Source organism: Monodelphis domestica, chromosome 3 (assembly GCF_027887165.1).
Source record: "Monodelphis domestica isolate mMonDom1 chromosome 3, mMonDom1.pri, whole genome shotgun sequence".
NCBI lineage: Eukaryota > Metazoa > Chordata > Mammalia > Didelphimorphia > Didelphidae > Monodelphis > Monodelphis domestica.
In genome coordinates, this window is record NC_077229.1 from 12,987,142 (window position 1) to 13,002,389 (window position 15,248).

General features: G+C 36.7%; 1 protein-coding gene across 1 annotated transcript; it reads left to right on the plus strand.

The window, feature by feature from the left end:
• Positions 1-1,664: 1,664 nt before the first annotated feature.
• On the plus strand, positions 1,665-2,471 carry LOC130457954 (dimethyladenosine transferase 2, mitochondrial-like). The gene is made up of 2 exons (XM_056820825.1): positions 1,665-1,899; positions 1,934-2,471. Exons 1-2 carry the CDS (start codon positions 1,665-1,667, stop codon positions 2,221-2,223), a joined length of 525 nt encoding a protein of 174 aa, XP_056676803.1. The 3' UTR covers positions 2,224-2,471.
• The last annotated feature ends 12,777 nt before the right edge of the window (positions 2,472-15,248 follow it).

Here is a 15,248-nt window from a genome sequence, read left to right on the forward strand (position 1 = left end):
AATGGGACATAAGTCAGGCTGAAGTCCAAGACAAGGACAATGGTGTAAGATGAATGAGCATTTTATAGTTTCATCAGCTTTTATTTTGACACTGATAGGCACCATTCTTCCACTCCAGCCTAGAAGTCTTGGCCCATGAAGAACTCAGGGGACTAGACTGTCTGAAGTATCTCCAGCTGAGTCTCTGCATCCAATGGGAAAAGATAAATGCAAAAATATGTTTTGTAATTTTTTCCTTATTCCCAGCACAGGGTATTGTACAGAAGTGCCTTCCTAGGAAATTAACATCTGTGTCCTAAGTGGAGAAAATGGTCTGTGATAACTAAACTTCATGAAAAATTCTCTTGTGGGTGATAAGATTTTTAAAAAAACCTTCACTTATTGCAGTTTCCCACATAGCCTCTAAGACTGATAGCCTGGATATACCTCCACTTCCCTACAAGAGTGAGATGTAAGCCAATTTTCATGCTTAGGACTCAGTGTAATCAATCTATCCTGACGACCTCTGATAGCACGTATAAGGCTCACATGTTCCCTCTCCTACTTCTCCCCTTTCTCCTTGAACAGAATCTTATCACCAGGTTCAGAGGGGGGAAAAGTGCCTCAGAGGCTACTCAGTCTAATACATTTGTGATAGAACTCTTCTTCCCAATGGCTCAAATTACACACACACACACACACACACACACACACACACACACACACACACACACGAAGACTCATATTCTTTACCTGAGTAAGGTTTTAATGATATGCTCTGGAGGTAGCCACTTTCTTGTATTGGTGATGAGAGTAAAGAATGTAGACCTGCCAGAGTTCCTGGAGTTAATCTGAATTATCACTTTCATTTTACAGATGAGCAAACTGATGCCCATAAAAATAGAATGAACTGTTTGCATTTACACAATATGTAAAGAATGAATTCTGGTCTTTTGACTCCAAGATGAATGGTCTTTCTACTGTCCCTTACTGCCCCCTTCAGAAGTACACAAGCTTAGCTTAGAATGTGAGTGGAATTGCATGTGTTCATTAAGTCCCATTACAAGAATTTTACCTTCTTGAGATCACCAGAGGTATAACATAGCTCAGAGGTCATTAAGCTTAAGATATGAGATGTAACTTAGCATCGTAGTATATGAAATCAAATTATCAAAGAAAAAAATTTGGACTTCGGGAGAGCCTGAATTCCCAGGTTGGGAGATCAATATATCTCAATATTGCCATTGATCATGAGCATACCATGTGGCTTAGAGGAGAAAGGAAAATCATAGCAATATGAATGAATGTTCCAATGGATAGTGTGACAGTGAAAATGTGGGTTCAAGACTGTAAATTGCCAAAACTGTAAAAATAATTTTAGTGTCTTGATTTTATATCAAAAATAAGTGGTCGCCATGGGAAAATTCCCAAATATGAAATACCCAAGTCAGCTGGGTTTTATGGACATTTTAATTAATACAAATGAAGGAATTAAGGGAAGGGAGAGAGACAGAGCAAGAGGAAATAGTAGGGAAAAGCTCCTAGACCTTTCTCTTTAAGAGAGAAACTAAGTCAGTCTTTAATCACTCACCACAAGATTTTGTCCCAAGCCCTTTCCTGTACTCGACAAGTTGGAAGCATTCCTACAGAGTAGCAAGTGGCCAAGGCTTTTCCTGGGCAGTGCGATGGTGGCGGACACAGTGGCTCATCTCCTGCAGGCAGGACCTCCTGGATCTGGTGCACAGGTCTTAGAGTGCAATCCTGGGCCTAGAATGATTACCAGTGCATTGCTCCATGCTGGTTTACAGATGATTGCACTTGAAAGAGACCCAACTTTTCTTCCATATTTAGAGTCCCTAAAAAACCATCTTAATGGACAACTAGAAGTAATCTACTGTGACTTCTTCAATCGAGATCCCAGTAATAATAAGCATAATAATAAATAATAATAAAGCAACACCACCACCTCCTTTGTTTACAGAAACACTTTTCAAGAATTTTGGAATAAGAGAAATTCCATGGGAAGCAGATGTTCCTGAAAAGATAGTTGGCTTTTTTCCAGCTAAAAATGAAAGAAGTGTACTTTGGAAATTTTTATATGACCTCTACTCTTGTAGTTCCATATATGACTATGGACGAATAGAATTGAATATGTTTATTAGTGAAAAAGAATACAAGAAAATAATTTCAAAGCCTGATGAAAAAATTTATCAACCCCTAAGTGTATTCTGTCAAACAGTTTAGGAGATAAAGCTTCTATATATGGAGCCTTTATCATCATTTGTAACCTTCAAAAGTGGAAAATTCTAATCATTCAAGAGCAAGGAATCAAAAAATAAGCACCTGAACTTTATTCGATTTACTCCTCAAGGAAATTTATTTACAAATAATTTGATACCTATGAATTCATGTAATTTTATATACCTGGTTAAACAGTGTTTTACCAAGCGCAAATATAAATTAATTGATTTATTTAACTCATGGTCTATATGTGATAAGGTGGATTTGCTTCAACAACTAAACAGGAATAAACATGATCCGGTAGGCAGTTTGGACCCAGAAGAATTTAAATATCTTTTTGAAGTTTTGGAAAGTTCTGAAACATTTACCCAAAAATGGCTATTTGATCATTTCCTGCAAAACACAGTTCTAGAAAGCATCTAAGTCACAAAGATTTTATTAACTGGATAGAGCAGTTCCTTTGAGAATTATGTTATAAATTAGAAAGAATAGGTTTTAAAAGTTTGCCTCTTTTCAAATGAGAATAAACGGTTTTGTTTTACACAATTGAAGGATGATGTCTGAAAGTTCACACTGATTTTTTTTTAATAGTTGTTACTGTTAAATGTATAAAATGTGTAAATGAAACCTTCATTTGACTGTTAATTGGAAGAACTGAAAAAAAATCAAGGTTTTTGGAGAATATGTGCAAAATTCTTTCACTGCTATCTAATTGGTTGGTAAATTACTATCAAATGGAAATTAATTTAGTAAATTCCAGCCTCGTTAAAACATCTTAAATTGAATTCATTTAAGTATTAATGCTTTCACATGGGCTTATTTTTGGTTACATTTCATCAATCTCCAGTTATTTGAAAATTTTACTTTGTAAGCCTTTGAAGTTATGCTTGCAAGTGCTGCAAAGTAAAATGTAATTTTAAAATGTCTTATTTAAGTTTTTATTGGAATTTTTTTATTAATAGGTTTTGTAATATTTTTCCAAAGCCTAAAATTTTTATACAAATACTTGAGTAACACATAAAATAGAAATTTGTTTAAGTGGGGTTGCATTGTGTATGTATTTTAATAAAGAAATGTCTATATTATGAAATATATATATAATAAAAATATAATAATAATAATAACTCCCACAATTTGTCCTCTGCTTGTGGATAGTGTTTTTTCTCCTAGATCCCTGCAGAATATTCAGGGAAATTGTATTGACACTAATGAAGAAGTTCATTATGTTCGATTGTACCACAGTGTATCAGTATCTGTGTACAATGTTTTCCTGGTTCTGCTCCTTTCGCTCTGCATCACTTCTTGGAGGTTGTTCCAGTCTCCATGGAATTTCTCCACTTTATTATTCCTTTTAGCACAATAGTATTCCATCACCAACATATACCACAATTTGTTCAGCCATTCCCCAATTGAAGGGCAGCCCCTCATTTTCCAATTTTTGGCCACCACGAAGAGCTCAACTATGAATATTCTTGTACAAGTCTTATTCCTTATTATCTCTTTGGGGTACAAACCCAGCAGAGCTATGGCTGGATGAAAGGGCAGATAGTCTTTTATCGCCCTTTGGGCATAGTTCCAAATTGCCCTCCAGAATGGCTGGATCAATTCACAACTCCACCAGCAATGAATTAATGTCCCAACTTTGCCACATCCCCTCCAGCATTCATTACATTCCTTTGCTGTCATATTAGCCAATCTGCTAGGTGTGAGGTGATACCTCAGAGTTGTTTTGATTTGCATCTCTCTGATTATCAGAGATTTAGAACACTTTTTCATGTGCTTATTAATAGTTTTTATTTCTTTGGCTAAAAACTGCCCGTTCATGTCCCTTGCCCATTTATCAATTGGATAATGGCTTGATTTTTTTGTACAATTGATTTAGCTCTTTATAAATTTGAGTAATTAGGCCTTTGTCAGAGGTTTTTGTTATGAAGATTGTTTCCCAATTTGTTGCTTCCCTTCTCGTTTTGGTTTCGTTGGTTTTGTTTGTACAAAACCTTTTTAATTTGATGTAATCAAAATTGTTTATTTTATATTTTGTGACTCTTTCTATGTCTTGCTTGGTTTTAACTTCTTTCCCTTCCCACAGGTCTGACATGTATTGTAGATTAATTTATAATTATTATTAAATAGTGTAAAAATGGACTGGAATCTAGGACTTCAATCCCCACAAGCCTTTGCTCCACTTCCCCAGAATGCTTTGTAATCTCACCTGGGCCGAGATCAAGAAGGGATTTAAGCTGATTGCAAAGGCTTTTGTCTGGCTCTCTCTTTTGGACTTCCATTTTGGGGCAGACATGGCTCTTTCCATAATGTAGGTGAGGTCTTGTCTAGGCCTCTCTGACTTAGGCATGTTTTCCTTATCCTGTATTTTCTTTTAATCCTTAATCTTCAATAAACCTCTAAAAATATAATACCCCTTGCAGAGAGAAACTAATTTCTACCTGCCTCAGCCTCCCCTAAATTTTAATCTTTACAGTTTGGCGACCTAATGAGAGAAAAAACTCTCAATCTTCTGATTTCTTTTCTGATCTTTAGTTCAGCTTTTACTATCTAGTGCCTAGAAATTTTTTTTGAGCCACATTTCTCTGGCTGAGGTTTTTTTTACCCTCACAAAGCCGCTGCTTGTTCCAGCCATTAGCTCCAGGCCCTGCCTGCCTGTTTGCCCTTTACCTCTCACCTGGTGCCTGATCTCCCAGCCCTGCCTGCCTGTTTCTGCACCCCAGACCCATGAGCGAGACCACAGCCGGCTCATCACCCAAATCCTTGGAGCAGACCACTCAGGACTCATTTCTACCAGCTGGTAACTATTGGCCACATGGGCAGATCAGAGCAGGGGAGAGAGAGAAAGGGGAGAGAGAAGAAACAGACTTTTCAAACAGAAACTTAAAAAGCAATGAGCTGTTTAAAAGGATACCTTTTGACTGTTCTGGTAATTTCACTGATTTCACCTGTGTGCCAGAAGAAAGATTCAGCCCAAAGATTCAACTTTGAAGTTGCAAATGGGTGGCTCAAGGAACTGAGAGCCAGACCTAAAGACATGTGGTCCTGGATTAAAATCTGGCCTTAGATACTCCCCAGCTGTGGGGAGCTGGACAGGTCCCTTAACCCCCATTGCCTAGCCCTTACCACTCTGCCTTCCGACAATAGACATTTAAATGGATAAGAACCCAAGGAACTTAAAGACTGGATATTCTAAGGCATTTCAGACTCCAATGGTTTATACAAATCTCTGTATTCTATTGCATTTTTCCTGATTTTTTTGTTTAAGGTTTAACTTTGTGATTTTAAGTTCATATATTGTTATAATGTTCATTTAATGTACTGAGTTTTAAAAATTCTGTTGCTTTTCCCCTATAACTGTGCTGAAAAAATATTAGTGATTAAGCCCATATATGAAAAAACAGTTTTTCTATTTTGCCTTTGTAAAATTGTCACAGAGGAGAGGTGGACTTCAGAACTGGTTATAATTGTATAACAACCTTTGGAAAATTTAATATGCTAAATATCTCAAATGATTTTAAGGGTTTTTTAAATATGATTTTTGTAATTTTTTTAACAATCTCTGGTTATTTTGCCTGCCCCTACCACAAGGTGTAAGGCTCACTCTAGTAGCTGTAGTGAAATACATTTTATAACCCCCAACCTTCCCGCGTTTCTAAATATGTGAATGGAAGTTGAGCAGTTATTCTCAGGGCATTTGTATCCCTAAAAAGCCTCAAAAAAAAGGAGCATCCCTTTATTTATACTCTTCAGCTCACTATTTTACTTGCAGCAGAATGATATATAGAGTTCTTGATTATGTTCTTAACCCAAGATGAGTTTTACTTTGTTTAAAAATATGTTTAAATACCAAGGTTGAAAGATTGCTATGTTTGTAAAACTTGTGACAAATATCCATCAATTCATAGGTTTTAAAAATGCCATACAGCAACTTATCTGAAATATGAACGTGTGTTTTTTTACTATTGTAATTAATTGGGCTATTGAGAATTTTGGGGATATTGATTACTATATATTTGTAATACTATTCTTTAAAAATGAAAAATTGTTACCTTGTTCAATTCATTTGCCTTCTACTCACAGTGATCATGGCCAGATACAAAGAGGAAATGGATCTCGTTTTTGAGGAGAAAGCCTTGAATTTTATATTTTCCTAGATGACACAGAGTGTCAATGATTATAAGCTATATTTTTGAATTTTTAAAGCTCTTTTATTATTATATTTTTTTCATGTGCAATATATTTTTTCAGTTTTTTTTTATTTTTTCTCTCTTTTTTATTTGAAGCACATGTCACCAATATTAGATTTTCTTTAACTTTTTGACTTTTCAGTACTACAAGTTTAAGATACATTTGCTAATACATGCCCTAAAAAGCTTGTGACTATAAAAATGATGCCACTAATTATTTTTTAAAATTATGGAACTTTGCTTAATAATTCTGTCTGATTGCAGAACAAGATATACACAAAAGAGCCATTGCACAGAGCCAAAGAAAAGCCAATCCAGGATGGATTGATGCACTTCCAGGCCAATAAAAAGGTTTTGAACCTAGTGTGAGACTTGGGGTTGTAACACTTGACTTATGTTAAGATGTAGGCCTTCCTTGTGTCCACACTCACTCTGAAGATACAGACGAGTATCCCCAAAATTGGTTCCTACTTGGCTTCTATAATCTGATCCCTTTCTTTTCTGCCTCTCATAGTGTGGCAACTTTCTATAGTCCTGGCTACTGACTGGGTAAATGCATCATTGCTTAGATCATTTTTAATTGGGCCCTGATTCAAGGACCTGTTATAGATTTATTTTTCTTTTTACTTGGAATTTTTACACATAAGACTTTGATAGTCTATATTTTCTTCCAGAAAATTTTCTTTTCTTTTGGATTTTTCTGATTTTTTAAAATTTCTCTTGCCAATTGATTCATATACCTCATACCTCAGCCATGCATCCCTAAGTGATCCTTTTTTTTAATCACCCTCTTAACAGGGGGAATGAAAAAAATATCATTATTTAAATTATAAAGGTTAAATTCCTTTTGAGAAGAATTTTAGGTAAAGAAGATGCTACCTCTCTGACTCCAGAACTGAACTGTTGGAGAAGATACCAAGAAGAAGTCTCCAAACCAGCCAGCTGCACAAAATTTGAACTTTGGGTGTGGTTGATTGAACATTTAGTTGTATGTATACTTTTATGCCAAAGGGGACTTCCCCCTAACTGGCTTTTTGTCAATGCATTCAGCAATTATTGGTTTTATTCTTTTTTTTCTCTTATCCTCAAATTATTATAATCTTTAAATTGATTATGTTTTCATGATCCTTTGGGGGGAAAAATTAATTTTTTTCAAACGATCAAACGAGGGAATTTAAAAATGGACTGGAATCCAGGACTTCAATCCCCACAAGCCTTTGCTCCACTTCCCCAAAATGCTTTGTAATCTCACCTGGGCCAAGATCAAGAAGGGATTTAAGCTGATTGCAAAGGCTTTTGGCTGGCTCTCTCTTTTGGACTTCTGTTTTGGGGCAGACGTGGCTCTTTCCATAATGTAGGTGAGGTCTTGTCTAGGCCTCTCTGGCCTAGGCATGTTTTCCTTATCCTGCATTTTCTTTTAATCCTTAATCTTCAATAAACCTCTAAAACTATAATACTCCTTGTAGAGAGAAACTAATTTCAGATGCCTCATTCTCCCCTAAATTTTAATCTTTACAATAGTGAGAAGTTGGTCAGAGGAAGAAAAGGCAGATAAGCACATAGTCAATCATCTCGCTAACATGAACTGTATGCTCATTGCATATTCACAGTCACACCTGCTGCTTGCTTAGAACCACTTGTTGAGATCACCAGTTATAAGGCACCTCACATCATTAAGAGTAAAATCTGAGAGACAGAACTGAGGAGAGAGAGAGAGAGAGAGAGAGAGAGAGAGAGAGAGAGAGAGAGAGAGAGAGAGAGAGAGGTAGATAGATAGATAGATAGATAGATAGATAGATAGATAGATAGATAGACAGAGTAAAGTGCTTCTTAAATTCTTGTTATATGCCAGCCTCTGTGCTATGGCCCCGGGGGATACAAATACAAGCAAAAAAGGGCAGTCTCTGGCCTCAAAGATCTTATATTATAATGGGAAAATAAAACACCTAAAAGAGTGTTTGGAAGCAGAGGATGGGAGGAGACTGTAGGAAAAGGCATAGAAGCTTGATTTCTTTTTTTATTCAAGATATTTTATTTTTCCAATTATATATAATAGTAATTTTCCATCTAATTATTCTGAAATTATCATTCAAATTGTCTCCCTCCCTTACTACTCTCCCCCCTTTCAGAGATGGTTAGATTTGGGTTATGTATGTATTATCATGCAAAACATATTTACATATTAGTCATTGTTGTAAGAGAATACTCATATGAAACCAAAACCCCAAAGTAAAACTGTAAATAAACTAATATGAAAGATAGTCTGCTTTGATTTACATCTGACCCCAATGGTTCATTCTCTAGAGGTGAATAGCATTCTTTTTCATAAGCCCTTCAGAATTGTTCTAGAACAGTGCGTTGCTGAAAGTAGCTTAGTCCTTCAGAGTTGATCATGGTACAATATTGCTATTGCTATATACAATGTCCTTTGGGTTCTGCTTATTTTGCTCTTTGTCAATTCAAGGAGTTCTTTACAGTTCTATCTATAATCCTCATGCTCATCATTTTGTATAGTACAACAGTATTCCATCACCAATACATATCATAGTTTATTTAGCCATTCCCCAGCTAATGGATAGTCGCTCAATTTCCGATTCTTTGCCACCCCCAGATAAAGCTGTTATAAATATTTTTTCCAAAAATAGTTTCTTTTGCCTTTTTAATGAACTTTTGTATGCAGACCTGATGGTGCTATTACAGGATGCACAGTTTTATAGTCCTTTGAGCACAATACTACAATAATGCTTTCAATTTTCCAGCAGTTTTTGTTGTCTGAACAGTATTTCACTGTCCTCTTTTTTCTTGGCCAGAAGACTTGGAAAGACAGGATTTAGAGTGGTGCGTGTTGGAAGGCAATAGAAGAAAATTAGACTACCGAGGAAGAAAATTATAAAAAAGAGAGGCAAAGAAAAAGTGAGGAAATAAAAAAAGGAAAAGGAAAAAAGTAGAATGAAGTTGGGGGTAGGTAGGTTATTCTGTACCTTGAGAGCCAAACCTAGAGATTGGAGGTCCTGGGTTCAAAGTTGACATCAGGAACTTCCCATTTCTGAGACCCTAGGCAAATCACTTACCCCTTATTAGCTGTCTCTTTCCACTCTTTTACCTAGTAAGCAATACACAGTATTGATTTTAAGATGGAAAGTAAGGATTTTTTTTAATAGAATGAGGGGAAATGCACAAATAATAATCATGACTTTAAATATGGATGACTTACCCATAAAATGGAATTAATAGGAGAATGCATCAACACCCCAAACCCAACAATATGTTGCTGACCACAAACTGTGACAAGGGAATCACTTTAAAAGACTGATATTTATTAATTTAAGGTCGCCAAGGAATTCAGCTATGTAATTCCTAAATGAAAAACTCAAGTCAGCCGTCAGCCTTTTTTGGAGTTTAATTACAATAGGAGCAAGAAAGGAATTAGAGAGAGAGAGAGAGAAAAAGGGAGAGAAGGGAATAGGGCTTAAATACCCCTTCTGTTTAGGCTGGGCCAAAAGGCCCAAGCCCTTAGATAGCTGGGGCAAAGAAAAGAGATCAGTCCCTATTACTCACGTGACCAAAATGGAAAAACAGTCTCAGAGGCCCCCACCTTCAGCTTCCTTCAGCGCAAGCTTCTCCGAGTCCCCTGCAATCACTTCGACCAAACTCCTCCACCACCCCTCAAGTCTCCAGACCCTCCTATCTTTAAGGACACCATCCAAGTTCCTCCTCTCAGTTCTCCCATCTACCAATCACTGTTCATCAATTTCCCTGTGCCAATGGAGGCTCTAGCTTAACCCAGGACCACCCAGAGGTTTCTGGCTTTTGCACATGTCTGTTGAAGGTCATATTTTCAAATGATTAAATCTTTGATCTAGGCTGCAGCCCTTACTCAATCCTGTTAGGACTGAATAGGGTGGAGATTTATTCCAAGTATCTCCATTGTATCAATTCTAAAATCAATCATGATTCAAAGAAATTCCTGTTCTATGCTTAAGCATAGGTCAAAGTCCTTTCCATTGTTCAGCAAAAGGTTTCTGTCCTAAAGTAATCTGAAGAAGGGAAGAGAAGGAACCTCCCATGCCAATGGGGTTCCCATTCCAATAGACTATCAGTAAGAAATTTTCCAAGTATGAAATATCCCAATGGTGAAATTTCCAACATTTATAAGTCTAAGGAATTTTGAGGTTTACAATCCCCCCCTGATGATCATTGGGAGACTAGTCTCCCCATTGATCATTTAACATAATCATTTTGTAGTTCTAAATTCACTTCTAACTAAAGATATACACAATATTCAATTTTCTAAGAGAAATTAGAATAGTGAGAGAGGAAATAGAAAAGAAAAGAAAGCAAAACCAGTGTTTGCTAGGCGCATTGACAGAAAGCCAAATTAGGGGCAGTCCCTTTTGGCATAAATGTGTACAGTTACAATAAATGTTCAATCAAAAATTCAGTCCAATCAATCACATCCAAAGTTCATTCTTGATCTTCTTGATGAAGTGTAGGTTTTCGGCATCTTTCTGCAACAGTTCATTCTCTGGATATAAAAGTTTCAAGCTTCTTTCTTGAAGATCTTTTCTCGAACAAAATCAAAATCTTTGAATTTTTTTTTAAAATAAAAGTAAAATCTTAAACAAAAGTCTTGGATTTTTATAAAAATACAATCTCAAACAAAAAAAATTCAAAAATTCTTAGATTTTAAATTAAAATACAATCCCCCCTGAAGTAAGTATTAAAAAAAATATCAAGTTTAGCTCAAAATGCAATGTTCAGTTATGGGGGTGTATGTGTCAATTATCAAAAGAATAGAAAAATAATCAAAAACATAAGAAAAATTCAAAATAGACCTTGTATAGGTCCAGTTTAAAGTAATTTCTATCCCACAAGTATGTAGGACAGAATGCAGTAATATTTCACTTAGCCATTTGTAGCCAAGACTACAGGAAGTTGCCATAATATAAGAAGAAAAGAATTAGAATTCTATTTTGATGGGGAAATGTCATTCCCTTGTCTGATTTTTTTTTCCTTCAGAGATATAGGGAGCCAGCATGATAGTCAAGCTTTGTACTTGTTTGAGTACTTCGAAAAGAGTGTAGATACAAGGAAGTCCTACGACTTAAACATAAGTTAAGCGTCGCAACCTCGAGTCTCACTTTAATATTTCTTGTGTGCTCTATTGGCACTATTCAGGTTTAGTCTGTGCTCCTTGTTTTTATCCCTTTTCCTGGAATCAGACACAAACATTAATCACAGTCCTATAATATTTTATCAATAAATGGCAGGTTCCCATAGTTTAAAGCTTTTAGGCATATATTGATATTATAGCAAGAGTATACATATTAACTTGTATTACTGCAGGGAAAAATATTAATATTAATTATGTGTACCTTCAGTACAAAAAATGAGAAAAAAATCAAATATTCTGATAAAAAAATAAAAGAAAAGAAATTTTAAAAAATCAGTAATTCAATATATTCTTGAAAAAAAATATCCATTTGTCTATGGATTATTATCTTCAATTCATATGATAAGATAGAGTCACAATTCATATGATAGGATAGAGTCAATCAGTCTCAGCAGAAGATGCTTTCTTCACATGTGAGCAGTGAATCCAAGAGTCTCTTTCTCCAATCTTTATAGATGTTGGAGTAGTTAATAATATTTGGAATGGTCCTTCCCATGAAGGTTGAGTTGCTCCAGTTTGCTTGAAATTCTTGATATAAACTTTATCTCCTGGGTTCAGGTCATGCAGAGAAAAGTCTAATGGTCCAGCTGGTACTGCAGCTCCGGATTCATGAAGTTCACGTACTTTGTGCTGTAACTCCTGTATATAGGAAGCAATAGTAATATCTCCCCCTAATAGCGATGTATAAGCCGGGGAGAAAGGCTAAGCCTGTATAGGCGGATGTCCAAAAAGCATCTCAAACGGTGAAATATGTAAGTCTCCTCTAGGCCTGCTTCTAAGATAAAATAGGGCCAGAGGGAGAATTTCAGGCCATTTTAAATGGGTCTCAGTGCATAATTTGCCAATCATAGTCTTAAGTTCTTTATTCATCCTCTCCACTTGGCCTGAGCTCTGGGGGTGATATGGAACATGGAATTTTGGAGTTATCCCCAAGCAAGAATATATTTGATTTAAGACAGGATCGGTAAAATGACTCCCTCTATCGGAGTCAATACGTGCTGGTAGGCCAAAACGAGGAATAATTTCTTTTAAAAGTATCTTTGCAACAAAATCTGCTGTGGCTCGGGTCGTAGGAAATGCTTCTGGCCATCTGGTTAGTTGATCTACAATTACTAGACAAAATTTATAACGTCCAGCCTTTGGCATTGTTATGAAATCTATCTGTAGATGTTCAAAAGGTGTGTAAGCCAGAGGACGTCCCCCAAAGGCTTTTCCATGATATGCATGTTGGTTATATGCCTGGCAAATAGGACAGGCTGAACATACTTTAGAGGCTACAGTAGTTATACCAGGGGCTATCCATACTCTCTTGACAGAGTCCACGATGCCCTGGGTGCCAAAATGACCATTTTTATGAATAGATTGGCAAATTTGGTTATAGAAACTTCTAGGGAGCAGGGGTTTTCCTTCAGATAACACCCATACTCCATTAATTTGTTTTGCTTTAAATTTTTGTTTCCATTTTTCCACTTCCTTTTCATTATAGGAGAGTGATAAATTTAAATTATCAGTGGTTGTTAATGTTAAAATTAATCCAGGTCCTTCTATGGCTGCTAGTTTTGCAGCGGCATCTGCTCAGTCATTTCCTCTAGAGACAGGGTCAGAGCCACCTGTATGGGCAGAGCAATGAACTACAGCTAGGGCTTTAGGCAGTTTGAGAGCAGAAAGAACTTCATTAATAATTTCTGCATTAGCTATGGATTTTCCAGCTGAGGTTAAAAATCCTCTTTGGAGCCATAGCATCCCGACTGAGTGACAAATGCCGAAAGCATATCTAGAATCCGTATAAATTGTTGCCTTTTTATCCTTGGCAATTATACAAGCTTTTTTTAGAGCTATGAGTTCTGCTCCTTGAGTGCTAATGTTAGAAGGTAGTGAAGCTGACCATTCAGTGGCAAATTCTGAGACTACGGCAGCTCCAGTGTAACGTATGCCATCCCTCATAAAAGAGGAACCATCGGTAAATAAAATCAGATCTGCATTGTCTAAGGGAGTGTCCAAGAGATTATCTCGAGGCTTTTCTGCCATGAACACTAATGTTTCACAGTTATGTAATGGTTCTCCTGAAGTAGGTAAATCTGGAAGCAAGGTGGCAGGGTTAAGAGTTGAACAGCGTTTCAAGGTAATATTTTCACTATTTAATAAGGTTATTTCATACCTTGTAATTCTCTGATCCGAGAATGCCTGTGTTCTATGTTTTATCAATAATGCTTCAATCTCATGTGGGCACATTATTGTTAATGGACATCCCAATACTAAATCAACGGTTTTTGTTACTAGTAAGGCTGTAGCAGCTACTCCTCTAAGGCATGGTGGTGCTCCTGCTGCTACTGGGTCTAGTTGGGCAGAATAATAAGCAATTGGGCGCTGAGAAGGTCCCAAAGTCTGAGTTAACACACCAGAGGCTACTCCTCTTCGCTCATGCACATATAAAGTAAATGGCTTGTTGTAATCTGGGATGCCTAGAGCAGGGGCAGACATGATAGCCTTTTTCAGATCTGATAGAGCTGACAAGTGTTCAGTCTCTAATTTGAGGGGTTCAGGAACCGAATCCTTTGTTAATGCTATAAGGGGTTTAGTGATTTCCCCATAGCAAGGAATCCATTGTCTACAAAACCCTGTTGCTCCTAAAATTGCTCTCAGCTGTTTCTTAGTGGTAGGAGCACTCAATTTTTGAATGTTCTCAATTCGTTTTGGAGAAATATAACGAGCACCCGCAGTCAAGATGAATCCCAAATATTCTACTTTTTGGAGACACCATTGAACTTTATCCTTAGAGATTTTATGTCCTCTTTTGTGCAATTCCAAAAGAAGGTGTTTGCTATCTTCTTGACATGTTTTTGCATCTGTTGAAGCCAAGAGTAGATCATCTACATATTTGATTAATTTGCTATTTTTAAATGTTATATTGTCTGTGTCTTGGCTCAAAATTTGCTCAAATAAGCTCGGACTTTCGACATAACCCTGTGGCAGCCGACACCAGGTATAATGTGATCCCTTCCAGGTGAAAGCAAAAATATGCCTGGAGTTTTCATGTATTGGTATGGAAAAGAAAGCTGAACACAAGTCTACTACTGTAAAGTATGTAGCTGTGCTAGGAATAGATGAAATAATAGTATGTATGTTAGAAACTACGGAGTGTCTCTTTATAACGTGATTATTCACTGCCCTTAGATCCTGTACAAATCTATAGATGTGCTTGCCATCGGGCCCTTTTTTTGGTTTTTTAATTGGCAGGATGGGCGTGTTGTATTCAGATTTGCAAGGGATTATTATTCCCTGTTCTATTAATGAGTTAATAACTGGTGTAATACCCTCAATTGCCTCCTTTGAGAGGGGATTCTGAGGGATAGAAGGAGGTGGGCTAGATTTAGTTTTTATCTGCACAGGAACAGCAGATTTAAGTAAGCCTACATCAGAAGAAGATGTGGCCCAAAAAGACTCCGGTATATCTTTAGGTATTTCAAAAATGGAAGGTTCTTTTGCCTCCTGGTTTTCCGAGAGAAGTACAGGGAGTAAATTTAAAGATTCCTCTGGTACTTCTAATGATAATGAGCCATCTGGGGAGCAGGTTATTGTGGCTCTGAGTTTGCATAGAAGGTCCCTCCCCAGCAAATTTAAAGGGGAGTCAGGCATCAAAAGGAAGGAGTGTTGTACCTCTA